The 14,652-nt window shown below is 46.2% G+C and overlaps 1 protein-coding gene across 4 annotated transcripts in view; it reads right to left on the bottom strand.

Annotated features, from left to right (window-relative positions):
• Nucleotides 1-14,652, bottom strand: part of LDLRAP1 (low density lipoprotein receptor adaptor protein 1) — a 182,976-nt gene that overhangs the window by 3,750 nt on the left and 164,574 nt on the right. For all 4 annotated transcript variants that reach the window (XM_061596584.1, XM_061596583.1, XM_061596586.1 and 1 more), the window contains 2 exons: nucleotides 13,484-13,611; nucleotides 10,148-10,182 (listed from right to left, as the gene is read on the bottom strand). In XM_061596584.1, coding sequence (XP_061452568.1) covers nucleotides 10,148-10,182; nucleotides 13,484-13,611 — 163 coding nt within the window. The remainder of the gene's footprint in view (nucleotides 1-10,147; nucleotides 10,183-13,483; nucleotides 13,612-14,652) is intronic.

Genomic DNA, 14,652 nt, shown 5'->3' with positions numbered 1-14,652 from the left:
TCATTTAGGTGTAGAAATGGTACAGGGGGAAAGGGCTAACTCTCCCTTTCCTGGCATTACGTCCTGATCTAACCTGGGAGGTCCTGTGTCTGCTTTTAAGCCCCTTTCCCAAAGGAGAGCCAATCACAGACCTCCTGTGTAGGGACAGCCAAATCTGTTGATTCTGGCTTTTCTCTGTTTCTCATTTTTCCAGTCTTGAGTTCTTCGCATTTCGAAATCAGTTTGCAAATTTATTTTAAAAAGGCCTCATGAAACCTCATCAGCATTTCAGCGAGCATTTATCCTAATACACATTTTTTCTGTGCATTTTTGCCTAATATACATGTTTGGAAACTAATTTCCCCTAATAAAATTCCTTTTTTAGAGTATTATTTTCACGGATATATGCATTCTTATGCACACTTTACCCTAGCGCAGTGGTTTCCAAACTTTTTTGGCCCCATGGACCACTGGAAAATTGTGGACCACTTAATGATCTTTCTGCCCGCTGTAGCAATTGCAACGTGTGTGCTAGATGCTGTGCCGTATGGTTTTTAACTGTATTTTTCTTGCTTCTGTCAATTCTTATATATTGTATTTTATTGTAGTACCATGTGAATTCCATAGAATAAATGCAATAAAGATTTATAAGAAATAAGCAAAGCAATAAAAATACAATAAAAACATCAGTGCGATAGATGTGCCGTCTCCCATCTTCAACCACAAATCCATAGACATGCCTGGGACCATCTGAACAAAGCTCGTGGACCACCTGTGGCGGACAGATCAGTTTGGAAACCCCTGCCCTTGGCTATGCATTTCTGTACACATTATTTAGCTGGAGAACAGCAAGGCAAAATTCAGAGAAGTGCACATTTCAAAGGATGGCCAGGTTTCATCTCTGCTCTCTCCTTCTTGGGCTCCTGCTCTGCACGTGGGCACCTTGCAGGACCAGGCCCCAGGTACTCAGCCAGCTGTGGCTGATACTGTTCCACCTGTCCCTTCTTTGGAGGGGATATATAGGCCGGCTGGCTGAGGGGGCTTGGGAGACCCACTGCCTGCAAGGGGAAGAGGACCATCGCTGCCCAGGGAGGGAGAGCCATCTGCCTGCCTGTGCTGCTGCTGCTGCTGCTGCTGGAAGATTTCATCTACTTATATAGTGCTGGACGATGTTGGTTTAGCGGGTTGAATTGTATGGAGTGATTACACTCAAATGCATGTTGTATGTAAGGTGTAAGTTGTGTATTGTCTGTCTTATGTCGTATGTTATGTGTTGTATCTTTGTTCTAATTACATGTTTGTTGTATGTATGTTGTTTGTATATTGTCGTGGTGTACAAGAAGTGACTGGCAGCCCCCGGGGGGTAAGGGGTGGGTTTTTATGTTTATTTGTTATATTATTTAAGATAGGCCTGTCCAGCAGGCAATTAGGGATAGGGGCATGTGCAAACCAAGGAGGGATGAAACAGAGAAGGAGAGGGGCCAAGCTATACCAAGTTTGGGCGGCAGGTGCCGGATTGATGCTAGGGGCAGACCATGTCAATTTAGAGGAACACGGGATAGATGCATAATACCTATCCCGTGTTCCAGGTCTGCCCAAAACCAGAAGTTAACTGGGGGAAGCAGGATTCCTACCGACCTTCGATTGCTGATGTGTAATGCCAGGTCTGTGACATAAAAACATCTGTCATCCACGATATGATACTGGATGAGTGCGCAGACCTGGTGTGTATCACGGAGACCTGGCTGGATGAGGCCTCAGCTCCCATCCTTAAGGCCATGTGTCCACCAGGTTTCTATTATGCACAGCAACCGAGGGTAGGTAAGCGGGGAGGGGGAGTGGCAGTCATCTACCGGGAGTCCTTGATTTTCACCAGGCCTCCGCTCCCAAGGACCAAGGTTGTTGATTGCATGTACTGGAGGTTGGGCCTGAAGGGCAGTTTGGGGATCTTGCTCGTGTACCGCCCGCCCCGCTGCACGGCAGATTCCCTGTCCGAGGTGCTCGAGGTGGTCTCGGATGTACGAGCGTTGACCCCAGAGCTTTTAGTACTGGGGGATTTCAACGTGCATGCTGAGACCACCCTCAGTGGAGCCCCTCGGGATTTCCTGGAAACCATGGCTTCCTGGGAACTGCACCTTAATAATACTGAGCCCACCCATGTAGCCGGTCATGCTCTCGACCTTGTATTTGTCCTGGGAGCGGTAGGAAGTGTTCTGAAGTTGGAGGCTATTTCTTTTACCCCCGTGTCATGGTCAGATCACTATCTGGTGAATTTTGACATCTTGATGCCACACTCCCTCCGCAGGGGTAAAGGACCTATTAGAATGCCCTAGGCGCCTGATGGATCCAGAGGGATTCCTGACTGCGCTGGGGGAATTGGAACCTGCTGAAGGTCGCCCGGTCGAAACCCTGGTGATGGAGTGGAATGAGGGAATCACCAGGGCATTAGACCGGGTGGCTCCGAAACGTCCTCTCCCCCTGAATAGGACTCAGACGGCTCTGTGGTATACACCCCAGTTGCGTAGTCTGAGGCAGGAGGTGAGACGACTAGAGTGCCGGTGGCGAAAATCCCGTTCTGAAGATGCTCGGACACAGGTTAGAGCAGCAATAGCTGCCTACCAGGTGGCAGTGAGGGCAACAAAGAAGGATTTCTTTGCTGCCTCTATTGCATCCGCAGAGTGCTGTCCCAGGAAGCTGTTCCAAGTGGTCCGAAGCCTGGTCGGTCAAGTTGCTCAGGAACCCTTGGAACATTCTAAGGCTTCCTGTGACAAATTGGCAAAGCACTTTGCTGATAAAGTCGAGCACCTGAAGAACTCGATTCCGTATGCTGTGTATGCAGTGGGGGATCCAGAGTTGACCAATTGCAGTCCGGTTCTGTGGGATCGGTTCCAGCCTCTCCCTTCTGAGGATGTGGACAAGGTGCTTTCAACGGTAAAGCCTACCACCTGTCTGATTGATCCTTGCCCATCATGGTTTCTTATGAAATGTAGGGAGAAATTAGGCGAAGGGATCAGGGCGGTGGTAAATGCATCCTTGAAGGAGGGTGTTTTGCCACCAGCCCTCAAGGAGGCAATTATAAAACCTATTTTGAAAAAGGCCTCCTTGGATCCCAAAGTCTTGAACAACTTTTGCCCTGTTTCAAATCTGCCATTTTTGGGGAAGATCATTGAGCGAGTGGTGGCTGGCCAGTTGGCAGCACACTTGGATGAAACGGATTATTTGGATCCATACCAATCGGGTTTCAGGACTGGACACAGTACTGAAACAGCCTTGGTCGCTCTGGTGGATGATATGAGGAGGGCATTGGACGGGGGGAATCCACCTTTCTTGTTCTCCTGGATCTCTCGGCGGCTTTTGATACCGTCGACCACGGTATCTTGTTGGATCGCCTGGAAGGATTGGGAATAGGAGGCACTGTTTTGCAGTGGTTCCGTTCCTTTCTCTCTGACAGGCATCAACAGGTAGCATTGGGAGATGAGGTTTCAGACCCTTGGCCCCTCACATGTGGAGTGCCACAGGGTTCTATCCTCTCTCCCATGCTATTTAACATCTATGTAAAGCCGCTGGGAGCTATCATCAGGAGTTTTGGGCTGCGATGTCATCAATATGCAGATGACACGCAGCTCTATCTCTCCTTTAAATCTTCACCAGAGATGGCTGTGGAGACCTTGTCCAAGTGCCTGGAATCCGTGAGTGGATGGATGGGAAGGAACAGACTGAAGCTCAATCCTGATAAGACCGAGGTGCTACTTGTGGGTGACAGGGGGAGGTTGGGTGCTGTTGACCTACAGTTTAATGGGGTGAGTTTACCCCTGAAAGATCAGGTCCGCAGCCTCGGGGTGGTTCTTGATTCCAAGCTGTCCATGGAGGCTCAGATTTCGGCAGTGAGCCGGGCAGCTTGGTACCAATTACATCTCATACAGAGGCTGCAACCCTACCTCCCTATTCATCAGCTCCCACTGGTGGTACACGCCCTGGTCACCTCTCGATTAGACTACTGCAACGCGCTCTACGTGGGGTTACCCTTGAAAACGGTCCGGAAACTACAACTGGTGCAGAATGCGGCGGCTCGGTTGCTTACAAACAGCCGCCGCCGTGATCACATCACGCCAGTATTATTTCACCTACATTGGCTGCCAGTTGTTTTCTGGGCCCAATTCAAGGTGTTGGTATTAACCTTTAAATCCCTATACGGTCTCGGCCCAGTTTATCTGAAGGAGCGCCTCCAGTACCACAAATTAAGCCGCCCAACCAGATCAGCCACACAGGGCCTTCTCTCAGTCCCACCAACGAAAACAGCTAGGTTGGTAGGGACTAGAGAGAGGGCATTTTCAGTGGCGGCCCCCACTCTCTGGAACTCCCTCCCATTCGATCTTCGCCATGCCCCTTCCCTGGATATATTTCGCCGGGCATTAAAAACTTGGCTTTTTGGACAGGCCTTCAGGAATTCCGGGGAGGGCTAACTTTTTGGGGATATTTTATTATCTATTGATCGCCCTAACTGATTTCATGCTGCTCTGATTAATGATCATTCTGATTTTATTGTATTTTATCTGTATTGTATTGTAATTTACTGAATTTTAGTTTGTACGTCGCCTAGAGTGGCTTCGGCCAGATAGGCGACACAAAAATTAAATTTATTATTATTATTATTATTATTCAGTTCACATATTGTTTCAGGAAAAGAACAGTGAGTTGGTTTGCCTTGAGTTTCAACCAGAATCTAATTTCTCCCCCAGCCCTTCTTCCATGTCATTCTTGGCATGGCCCTTAGGAAGTCCAGGGGGCAGGAGGAGACAGCCAGCTCCTCACACAGCAGCTTACATGGAGAGGGGGGAAAAACAGTCCCTACCCAAGGATTAGTGTTTCAAGCTATACTCAGGAGTTAGAGTTGCATAACACAGATTCAGTAAAAGGCACAGCATCCTTTAAAATGTGAAAACAGGGTGCTTTTTATTTTTCCTTTAAAAATGTGGGAAGAGAAAATTCTGAGAAGTTTTAGCATCTTTTGAATTTCTGACCTTTCAGCCTGGAAGACAGTGGACTTGCTTGCTTTAGGGGTAGGAAATTTCTTCTAGCCCAAGCGCTGTATGTTGGTGGTGCCTCAGTTTTTGGTACTGAGGCATAGAAGGGCATATAGTAGTTGGGAGTTTACTGTTTGATGGAAAATGTACCACTTTCTTTAGTTCTTCAAGGTTTTGGTTAGATTGTTTTGGAGCATTGATTCATAGTTTTATTATTATATATTATGGATTTATATGTTATTATTGCTGTTTGTTTATATTTAACTATGTTAATTATGGTTTGATTTGAATTTTGCAATGATGTGACCGACTGGTAATGGCGTGACTTATTTGTAGGTAAACTGCTTTGAGGTCACATATGACAAAAGCGGCATATAAGTTCAGAAGCGCTATTACTACCCACAACTACTATTACTAATAATAATAATTATTATTACTGGAGATCTTCCTCTTTCAACAAGTATTTCAAGTAGACACCTTAGCCCAGTCTGTGTTTGCGCTGGAATTGCTTTTTAAGCATGTTTTGAAGTTGTTTTTTAAAGATGTTTTGTTTTCAAAAAGTTTTTAAAGTCTTTTGTTTTGAAGATGCTTGAAAGTGCTTTTCCTGTTTTGGTTTGCTGTCATGGGCTCCTTTTGGGAAGAAGGGCAGGATATACATTTAATAAGTAAAGAAATAATTTTCTCCTGGGCAACCTTCTGAGGGGCACATGCCAGTAGTGGGCAGGGCCAGAGGCAAAAAGCAGGTGGAGCAATGAATGGGACTCTAATCTGTACGGCAGGTGACATTGTAGCCCTGCAAAGGTTTTCACACACATGCCTCTGCATCCAGGCAAAAAGATGGTCACTGTTCAAAAGCACATTCCAGCCAGATAAAAGCACTTGAAGTGGGCATGGAGCAGGGTCAGTGTGGGGTGTAGCCTGAGAGGAGGGTGCGTGGCCCAGGGAGGAGGTGTGGCTTGGGGAGACTTAGGGCCGGATAGAGAGGCATGGAGGACCACATTGTCGCCCCCCCGGTCTGAGGTTCCCCACCCCTGCTCTGCTTGGAGTTATTTCCTGTGTTCTTCTAATGCTATGCCACTGAGAACCAGAAGCACGGCAACTGGGGCTCTCCCTTTTTCTGCAGACAACATCAATGGGCAGGAGCTGTAAGCTGGCAACTTTCACCCAAGTGTGTTCATAAACATGACAAACGTGTACACTTCATTACTGCTGCATTCGTAAAACTCCGCGTTCAATGCCTCATCTTAAAAATTAAAACAAAAGATTATTTACTTTAAGCTGTTTCAGTCTTAATGGTGGGCAACCGCTTGACGTGTTGCATTTAAATGAGGTTTTACATTTTAAATGAGGCGTTAATGGTACGCTGTGACTTTTAATAAACCTGTTCGGTGCAATTTTGTACCTTCACTCCCAAGTACAATGCAAAACTTCATGTTTAAGATTTTTGTGTCATGGAGGATAAGGCTACCAACGGGTACTAGCCATAATGGCTATGTTCTACCTCCACTGTTGGAGGCAAGATGCCTCTGAATCCCAGTCGCCGGAAGCTAAGGCAGGGGAGAGGGCTCTTGCTCTCAGGCCCTGCTTGCGATCTTCACAAAGGCATCTGGTTGGCCACTGTGAGGAACAGGATGCTGGACTAGATGGGTCTTTGGCCTGATCCAGCAGCCAGGCTCTTCTTACCTTCTTTCTTCTTCTTCTTCTTCTTAGGCACACAATTTTTAAGGAACATTTTTGGGTGGTTTTCATTTGCACCCTTTTTTAATATACACGGCCACTCCCTGGTGGAATCTCACAACCCAGAGAGGGAGGTATGAGCGACTGTTAGCAAGCTATCCACTTTGCAGGGAGCTCTCAGTCCATCCCCATGACGAGGAAAGAGAAGGAAAATGAACAATGAAGGCAAATCTCAGCCATACCAGGCTTCCCATCCTTCCTTCCTTCCTCATGGCCCTAGTTCTGGGTGCCCTTAAATGGGGTTCCTGTGAGTTCCAAGCTGGACTATCATCATGCCTTCTATTTCCAACAATCAAAGGTGAGTGCCACTGCTAATATGGCTAAAATGGCACCATCTATGCGGAAGAGGGAGGTAACAGCAGGTTTAGGGAAAACCTGAGGTTTGCAAAAGTATAACAAAATAAAAAATTAAAAAACCTAAAAAGAGGGGGTGGGAGACACCTAGAAACCAGGCGTATGAGAACAATACATACTCAGTGGGCACATAATGCTGACTGTTGTGGTAGAGGGGGATAGGATGGTAAACTGGCTGGGAGGGGGAGTGGAATGGAGTATTCCAAACACAAGCACTCCATGCTGCAACATTTTGCTGCAGGTCCCACTTGCAGCTGGAGATTTCACAAGATCTCACATCAGCTGGTCTCACCTCTTGGACCGAGGGCCCTTTGCCACCAGACACCACCCCAAAATGCTGAGTGGCACTTGGCTGCCTTGCCTCCCTTTTCCAGGAGGAGAATCTCTGCAGCACATCACTTCACATTCAGAAATGATGCCTTGGAGACCTAATAAGTGCTTTTAACATGACTTGTGAAAACACCCAGCTAGTGCAGACATGCACACAGAACATACAGTCTTAAAGAGCCAGGAGAACACAGGAAGCTGTCCTACCCTGAGTCAGACTGTTGGTCAGTATTGTGTGTACCAGGGGTGGGGAAGCTTTCTCAGCCTGAGGGCCACCTTCCATTATGGGCAAGTGTCCAAGAGCCACACCCACATGCCAGTGGTGGGTGGGGGCAGAGCAACAAATGGGAATTTTAGCTTTATACAGATGGCTAGTTTCTACACACACACACAAATCTTCCCACAGCCCATGATTGGAAAGGAAATGGACTGCCTTCAAGTCAATCCTGACTTATGGCGACCCTATGCATAGGGTTTTCGTGGTAAGCTGTATTCAGAGGTGGTTTTCGCTTGCCTTCTTCTGAGGCTGAGAGGCAGCAACTGGCCCAAGATCACCCAGTGAGCTTCATGGCTCTGTGGGGATTCAAACCCTGGTCTACCAGATCATAGTCCAACACCTTAACCATTACACCACACTGGCTCTCGTTTCTACCCACACCCCTCTCTATTCCCCATCCGGACAAGCAAGAGGCATAATCAGCAGCCAGACAAAAACATTTGGGGCATGAAGCAGAGCCAGTGGGGTGTGTAGCCTGGGGAGAGTTCAGAGGGCAGGAAAGTGAGGCCTGTGGGGCCATATTTGGTCCCTGGGCCTAAGACTCCCTACCTCAGTCTATACTGAATGGCAGCTGGGGAAAACTCTGAGTTTCAGGCAGGGGTCTTTCCCAGCCTGCCTGGAGGGAGTCACCAGGAATAGAGCCCAGGGCCTTCTGCAGGCAGAGCACACACTTTACCCCTGAGCTCCAACCCTTCCTCTTCCACAACCCTCCTCTCCCCAAAAAACATTAATGTGAAAAGGGCTTTTTTTAAAAAACAGGTGATAGCCTGAGATTATTATTATATTAAAAAATGCCCTAGCAGGAGGGTTTTTTTTAAAGTTATCTTTACTGCAAAGAGTGCGACTGAGACATGGCAACACTGACAGCTTGAGTGAGAAACCGACAAGATTCTCAATACCCACCCTGGGAGGAATGAGAAGAGGCCGTGGAAAATATTCTGTTTTGGAGAGAGAGGGAGAGGAGAATCCTCAGCATGCTTTGTAGCACCATTAAGCAACAGGCCCAGGTAGCACCCAAGATGACAGCATCATTTTAAAACAGCAGTGTGGGACTTGGAAGTTTTCCTGATCCACGGTGGCCTCAACTCCAGTGTCAGCCGCTCACGGTCTTTCCTGCAGGCAGAAGCCACAGCTAGCCAGGAAGCCGGAATGGTTTTTGATCAGGAGTGTCAAACATCAGGGCATGAAGCCTTATCAGGCCCATTTGGGGGGGGGGAGGTCTTTGCAACCCAGCCTATAGCATCCCATGCGCACTCCACACAATTTTATCATTTTCAAAGCCAAGAAATTATGCATGGGAATCTGGTACAGGAGTGTCTCGGGAGGTCATAGACCCTTTACTTTTTTGGGAGCAGGGTCCCTATATTTCCAGCATCCTACATGTCAATCAGCATGATAGGGGAGTGCGTTAACCACAGAGAAGAGTCTTCTAACATGCTTCTTTCCTGCTGATTGGAGCCAATGCGAGTGAAAGAAGGCAAGTCAGCCACCGAGAAGACTCTTCTCAGTGCTAACACTCTCCTCTTTCATGCTTATTGGTTCCCAGGCATTAATAAGGATCTCATTCTCAACCTCACAGCAAAAAAAGTGGGGAGGGGGCATGGCTGTGATCAACATGAAGGGACCCTGCACTTCTGAATTTGCCACTACTCTACTGCTCTGGTATAAGAAGATAAGACAAGCCCTGCCAGATCAGGCCAAAGGCCCATCTAGTCCAGCATCCTGTTCTCACAGTTGCCAACCAGATATCTCAATGGGAATCCTACAAGCACTCCCTTTGCTGTACTTCCCAGTCTGGTACACACTTGAGGAAGTAGGAGATGGTGGGCACAAACAGGATTCTGGGAAAATGGATGCTCATCATCTTGAGAAGGGAATTGGCATCCATGTATCTGATGAGTGGGGAAGTTTATTCTCCAGATCGTTTGGGTTTTCTACTCCTGGTCTATTTTCATTATTAATATTGTTATTTTATCTATCACATTTATCAGTCACTTTATACAATAAAAAGTCTCAGAAGCCAGACATCGGACCAGATTCTTTCACCTCCTCCAGTGAGTATTTGTGCAACTACTGCTTTAATTTCCCATCAAATGCCTCCCCCTGCAGGTGGGGAACTGAAATGCAAGCACTGCTCCCTCAATTTGCTGCCTCTGCTCAGGCAAAGGCAAACATGTTCCAACCAGGGCTACATCATTAACAGAATTTAATTCCCCACCTTATGCACAAATTAGCTCCTGCCTTAAGAAGTTATCAAAATATTTGACTTATCCAGGCAACTGCAAATCCCATCGTTCAATTAGACTAATGAAGCACCTCTGAAAGGGTCAGAAATAGCAGACGATTTTGATTAGTAACATTAAAATGAAGAAGGTGAAAAAAGCAGTCATAAATCAAGTCTGTTTTGTGGGCAGTCCCCTGGTGGAAAGAAACAAATTAAGAGAATTACCTTGAAAAAGCTTCATCCAGCCCGTCGTCCATCGCCTTTGTTACAAAGAGAAAGGGAAAAATTAGACGAATCTGAAATGACAGTTATTCAGCTAGCACACATGCATTAAAATGTGGGGGGTTCATTTTATTGGAACCTTTTTAAAAAAGAAGTTTTATGTGTGTGTGTGGGGGAACCCTGACTACTGTAGGCAGTCATTTGAAAAGTGTTCTGGGGAACACTGAGGTCCCTTGGAGACTTATTCCATCCTGTTCCATTGGGAATGGATTCATTTGTTTTTATAACGGTTTCATATATTTTTGTATCAGTATACTGTATTGTTGTAACCCACCCTGGGACCTAATGGCGAAGGGTGGACTAGAAATCAAATCAAATCAAAATCGATAAATAAAATTAGAGAATGCTCAATGGGAAGTTTAGGGGAAGGTCTGCAGCTGAGCGACAGAGCATCTGCTTTGCACGAAGAAGGTCCCCGGTTCAATCCCCGGCATCTCCAAGTAGGGCTGGGAGAGACTGCCTGTCTGAAACCTTGGAGAGCCGCTGCCAGTCAGTGTAGACAATACTGAAGTAGATGGACCAATGGTCTGACTCAGTATAAGGCAGGCTCCTATGTTCAGTAGTGCTGGACAAGCTTATAAAAAAATCTGCTTAGAACATAGGAAGCTACCTCGCACTGAGTCACATCACTGGTCTATCCAGCACAGTATTGTCTACACTGACTGGCAGCAGCTCCCCAAGTGTTCAAGACAGGAATCTTTTTCCCAGCCCTACCTGGAGCTGACGAGGATTGAACCTGGGACCATCTTCCTGAAAATCAGATATTCTGTCACTGGGCTATGGCCTTTCCCAACCCATCTTCTCTTAGACCAAAACCAATGTGTGGATACTGCAGGGAAGCAAATTTTGGCTGAACATTAGGAGAAACATCCTTATGGAAATAGCTGTCTGGCAGTGGAAGGCTCTGCTTTAGTAGGTGGCAGAATCTCCTTCACTGGGGGTACTTAAAGCAGAAATGGGGTGGCTGCCCATCAGGGGTGCTATAATCACAGCCTGCATTGCACTGAGCAGGTAGCTAGAAGACCTCCAGGGTCCTTTCCGACCCTATGATTCCACTTCAATGCACAGGGGAGAGTTGAACGTGCTCTTCAAGCAGGGACTTCACTTGTGGGATCCCTAGAACTGGCTAGCAGTGCTGCACAAAAGACAACTAATACACCCCTTTTACAGGTGAGCAACCACGAGGATGAGAGAGAAATGGTTAACACAAGACCAGCCACGGCAGCAGATTATTTTTTTTAACTTGCAATTATACCTGCAGTTCATATACTGTTGGGGCTCAAAATTCCTTGCTCATCTACTGCAAAACATCCAGCAATCTATCAGCACGTCCTGATTTACTTTCTCCCCACCTCTAGTCTACAATGCACTTCCAGTTTATGCAAAGCATCGATGAAAAACTCAGTAATCCTGACAAGCAGCCCCCGTGAATGGATTCCTAGTACATATAGAATAATCTATAGGGCTGTCTGCTGAAGGGGCTGCATGCAAAAGGGCAGACAGGCCAAGGTAAAAAATATCTCCTTTAGACAGAAAGCCTGGAAACCACTCTTGTTTCTTAAGTGGCTTGATTTTTTACATATATAAACATTTAAATGAAACCAGGAAACACAAAACACTTGGCAAGTCCTACAGAATTCCCAAAGAGCAGAGAGAGAAAGGAACAGCACTGGCCTCCCACACTAGACAAACTGCCAAGCTGAACCATGAAACATTCTCAGGGAGGGTCCACAGAAAGTGCTGGAGAACATGCATCGCATGCAGAAAGTCTAAGGCTCAATCCCTGGGATTTCTAGCTAGGGCTGGAAAAAACACCCCATGTACATTCCTGGACAGCTGCTGCCTGACAGTGTAGACCAGAGGTGGGGAACCTCTTTGAAGTTGAGGGCCGCATTCCCTGAAGGACACATGGCCGGCTCAGTGGGCAAAGTCAGAGCTGGCAGTGGGGTGGGCCAAAGCCAGAAGTGGTAGAGACACGTGCCCCCTTCCCCCTTCCCGTCACTCTTTCCCCTTTTTCATCTGTTTATCCTCTCTCTTACACACAACCCCCCCCACTTCATCTATCAACTCCCCACACTTCATCTATACATACACAACCAATTCATCCACCATTCCTTCATCCTTTCTCACACACATGCACACCACTTATACATGTTCCGGCAGGCATTTTAAGGTAATGGTTGGCTTTATGATGATTTTATTGGTCTGTTGTTTGTTTCATATATGGTTTGTTTTTATGTATACCATTTAGAAATGCAAATGATTCAACGCTATATAAATGTTTTCACTAGTCAATACATAAAATGTAAATGTACTGCCTTCAAGTCGATTCCGACTTATGGCGACCCTATGAATAGGGTTTTCATGAGGCTGAGAGGCAGCGACTGGCCCAAGGTCACCCAGTGAGCTTCATGGCTATGTGGGGATTCAAACCCTGGTCTCCCAGGTCGTAGTCCAACACCTTAACCACTACACCACAGTAAATACATATTTCATCCTTTATCTCCTTCTTCCTTGCTCTCCCCCCTCTCTTTCTCTCTCACACACACCATTCATCCCAGTGCTAGTCTGCCTGACAATCTCCCCTACCTATCCATCACTCTTTGTTATCTCTGCACCTTTGTGTTGCTACTGTGCATCACTGCAAGGAGGAAGAGAAGACCCAGCAGCAGATGCATGCAAACCTCAGTTATGGTTTACTGTGTCATGCACACTGGGTCAATGAAGCATGAACTGAATCTGCAGACCCACATACACTGAAGACAATAATTTATATTCCATTTCAACAACAAGTGGAGAATATATGTTGGAATCGGGCCCAGGAGCTCATCAGGAACTCACTGATCATAATTAAGCATCATGCTAAACCACAGTATAGCATGATAAGAATGAGGGGCTCATGCTCTTCCTCCCTCTCTCTCCGGTGTGGCTGTGAGGAGGAGTTTGGAAGTTTTTGCTTTCAGTTTAGATTATCTACAGTTTAGGGTTCAGACAAAATGCTAAACCGTGTTTAATGTTACCTATGGTTTGTTGAAACAAGCAACTTCATAAACCATGATTTGAAGTTGGCTTCTTTCATCAAACAAACCATACTTAACATTAACCAGTTTGTCAGTTCAGAAGACATGACAAAAGCTTCTGTACTCCCTGTGGGGGCACTAGAAGAGGAGAGGGGAGTGTGCGAGCCCAAGACACTAAACTGTCATTTGAATTCTCCCACTAAGTATAATACCACTTGCACATTTTGGTAAGATTGCAGTATGCACCCGATACACTTACCCACATGACGTTGTTTTCTGAAGAATGTGGCCTGAAGATGCTTCCGTCTAACTCCATGGAGTTTGCATTGATGGTCAAAGGAGTTTTGACAAAGTTCTCCAGGTCTAGCAGGTTCCCTGTGGTGACTGCTATATGTGGACAGAAATGCAAGGGGGGAATTAAGGAAGATGAGGGGTAGGAGAAAAAAGGGATGGGGAACCTGTGGCCCTCCAGATGTTATTGGAGTCCATCAGACCCAGCCAGCATGATAAGAGTTGTAGTCCAGAAAAATCTGGAGGGCCACAGGTTCCCCACCCCAGGATTCAGGACAGAGCTCCATCACATATGGCCACTCAAGGAAGAATCCTCTTGGAGTCACCAGTCGCCATGAAGGAAAGAAAAAAGACACGAGGGACCCACAATTGCACTAACCAACTGTAGTAAAAATCCCCCCCCTCAGTTTATGGAATGCTTTCCGCAGGGAGGCTTGCCTGGTGCCCATCCTGCCACCATCTCAGTACCAAAGACATATTTGTTTTCCCAGACATTTGGGCAACACCACTGACATTGTTATATTGTTAAATCTGTTTTTATTATTGTATTTTTTTACTGGCTTGTAAATCACTTTGGGACTTTTTAAATGAGAAGTGATATACAAATGCAATAAACCTAACCCTGAACCAAACCTAACTTGCCACTGGTGAGATATTTCCACGTGTTTCAAGAGTCTAGGGGTCAGTGGCAGCTGCTTTTGTGGGCTAGTACTATTCTTGGATTCTGTTTTGATTGCTATTTTAACTATGTTATGGCTTATGGGCAATATGTACAATTTACTGTTACTCTTACCCTCTGCTTCCCAGTTCACCTCCAGAGGAATAAGCCTGGCACCTGGACTATGTTAAAAGACCCACATGTGCATGTTCTTAAAATGATTTAAGGACTTCCACATAGCTCTAATGAGATTGTATCCATGCATTAGACTTTATCTGTTAAGCTCCTTTGGGAGCCAATATTAGCTGAAAAGGGAGATTGTTTATATAACAAAACAAAACATAATTCAGCTAAATATGTTAAAAAAAAATTTCTGGAAAAGCGTGCGATTCATGCTACATTTCTACAGAAAGAGGTGCTGGGATGAAGCCTGCCTGGCTGCTAGATCCTCACGTTGCTCCTCCCAATTATGTATGACC

Source organism: Rhineura floridana, chromosome 15 (assembly GCF_030035675.1).
Source record: "Rhineura floridana isolate rRhiFlo1 chromosome 15, rRhiFlo1.hap2, whole genome shotgun sequence".
NCBI lineage: Eukaryota > Metazoa > Chordata > Lepidosauria > Squamata > Rhineuridae > Rhineura > Rhineura floridana.
The sequence above is the reverse complement of the archived record's forward strand: the minus strand, read 5'-3'. Positions and strand labels throughout refer to the sequence as shown.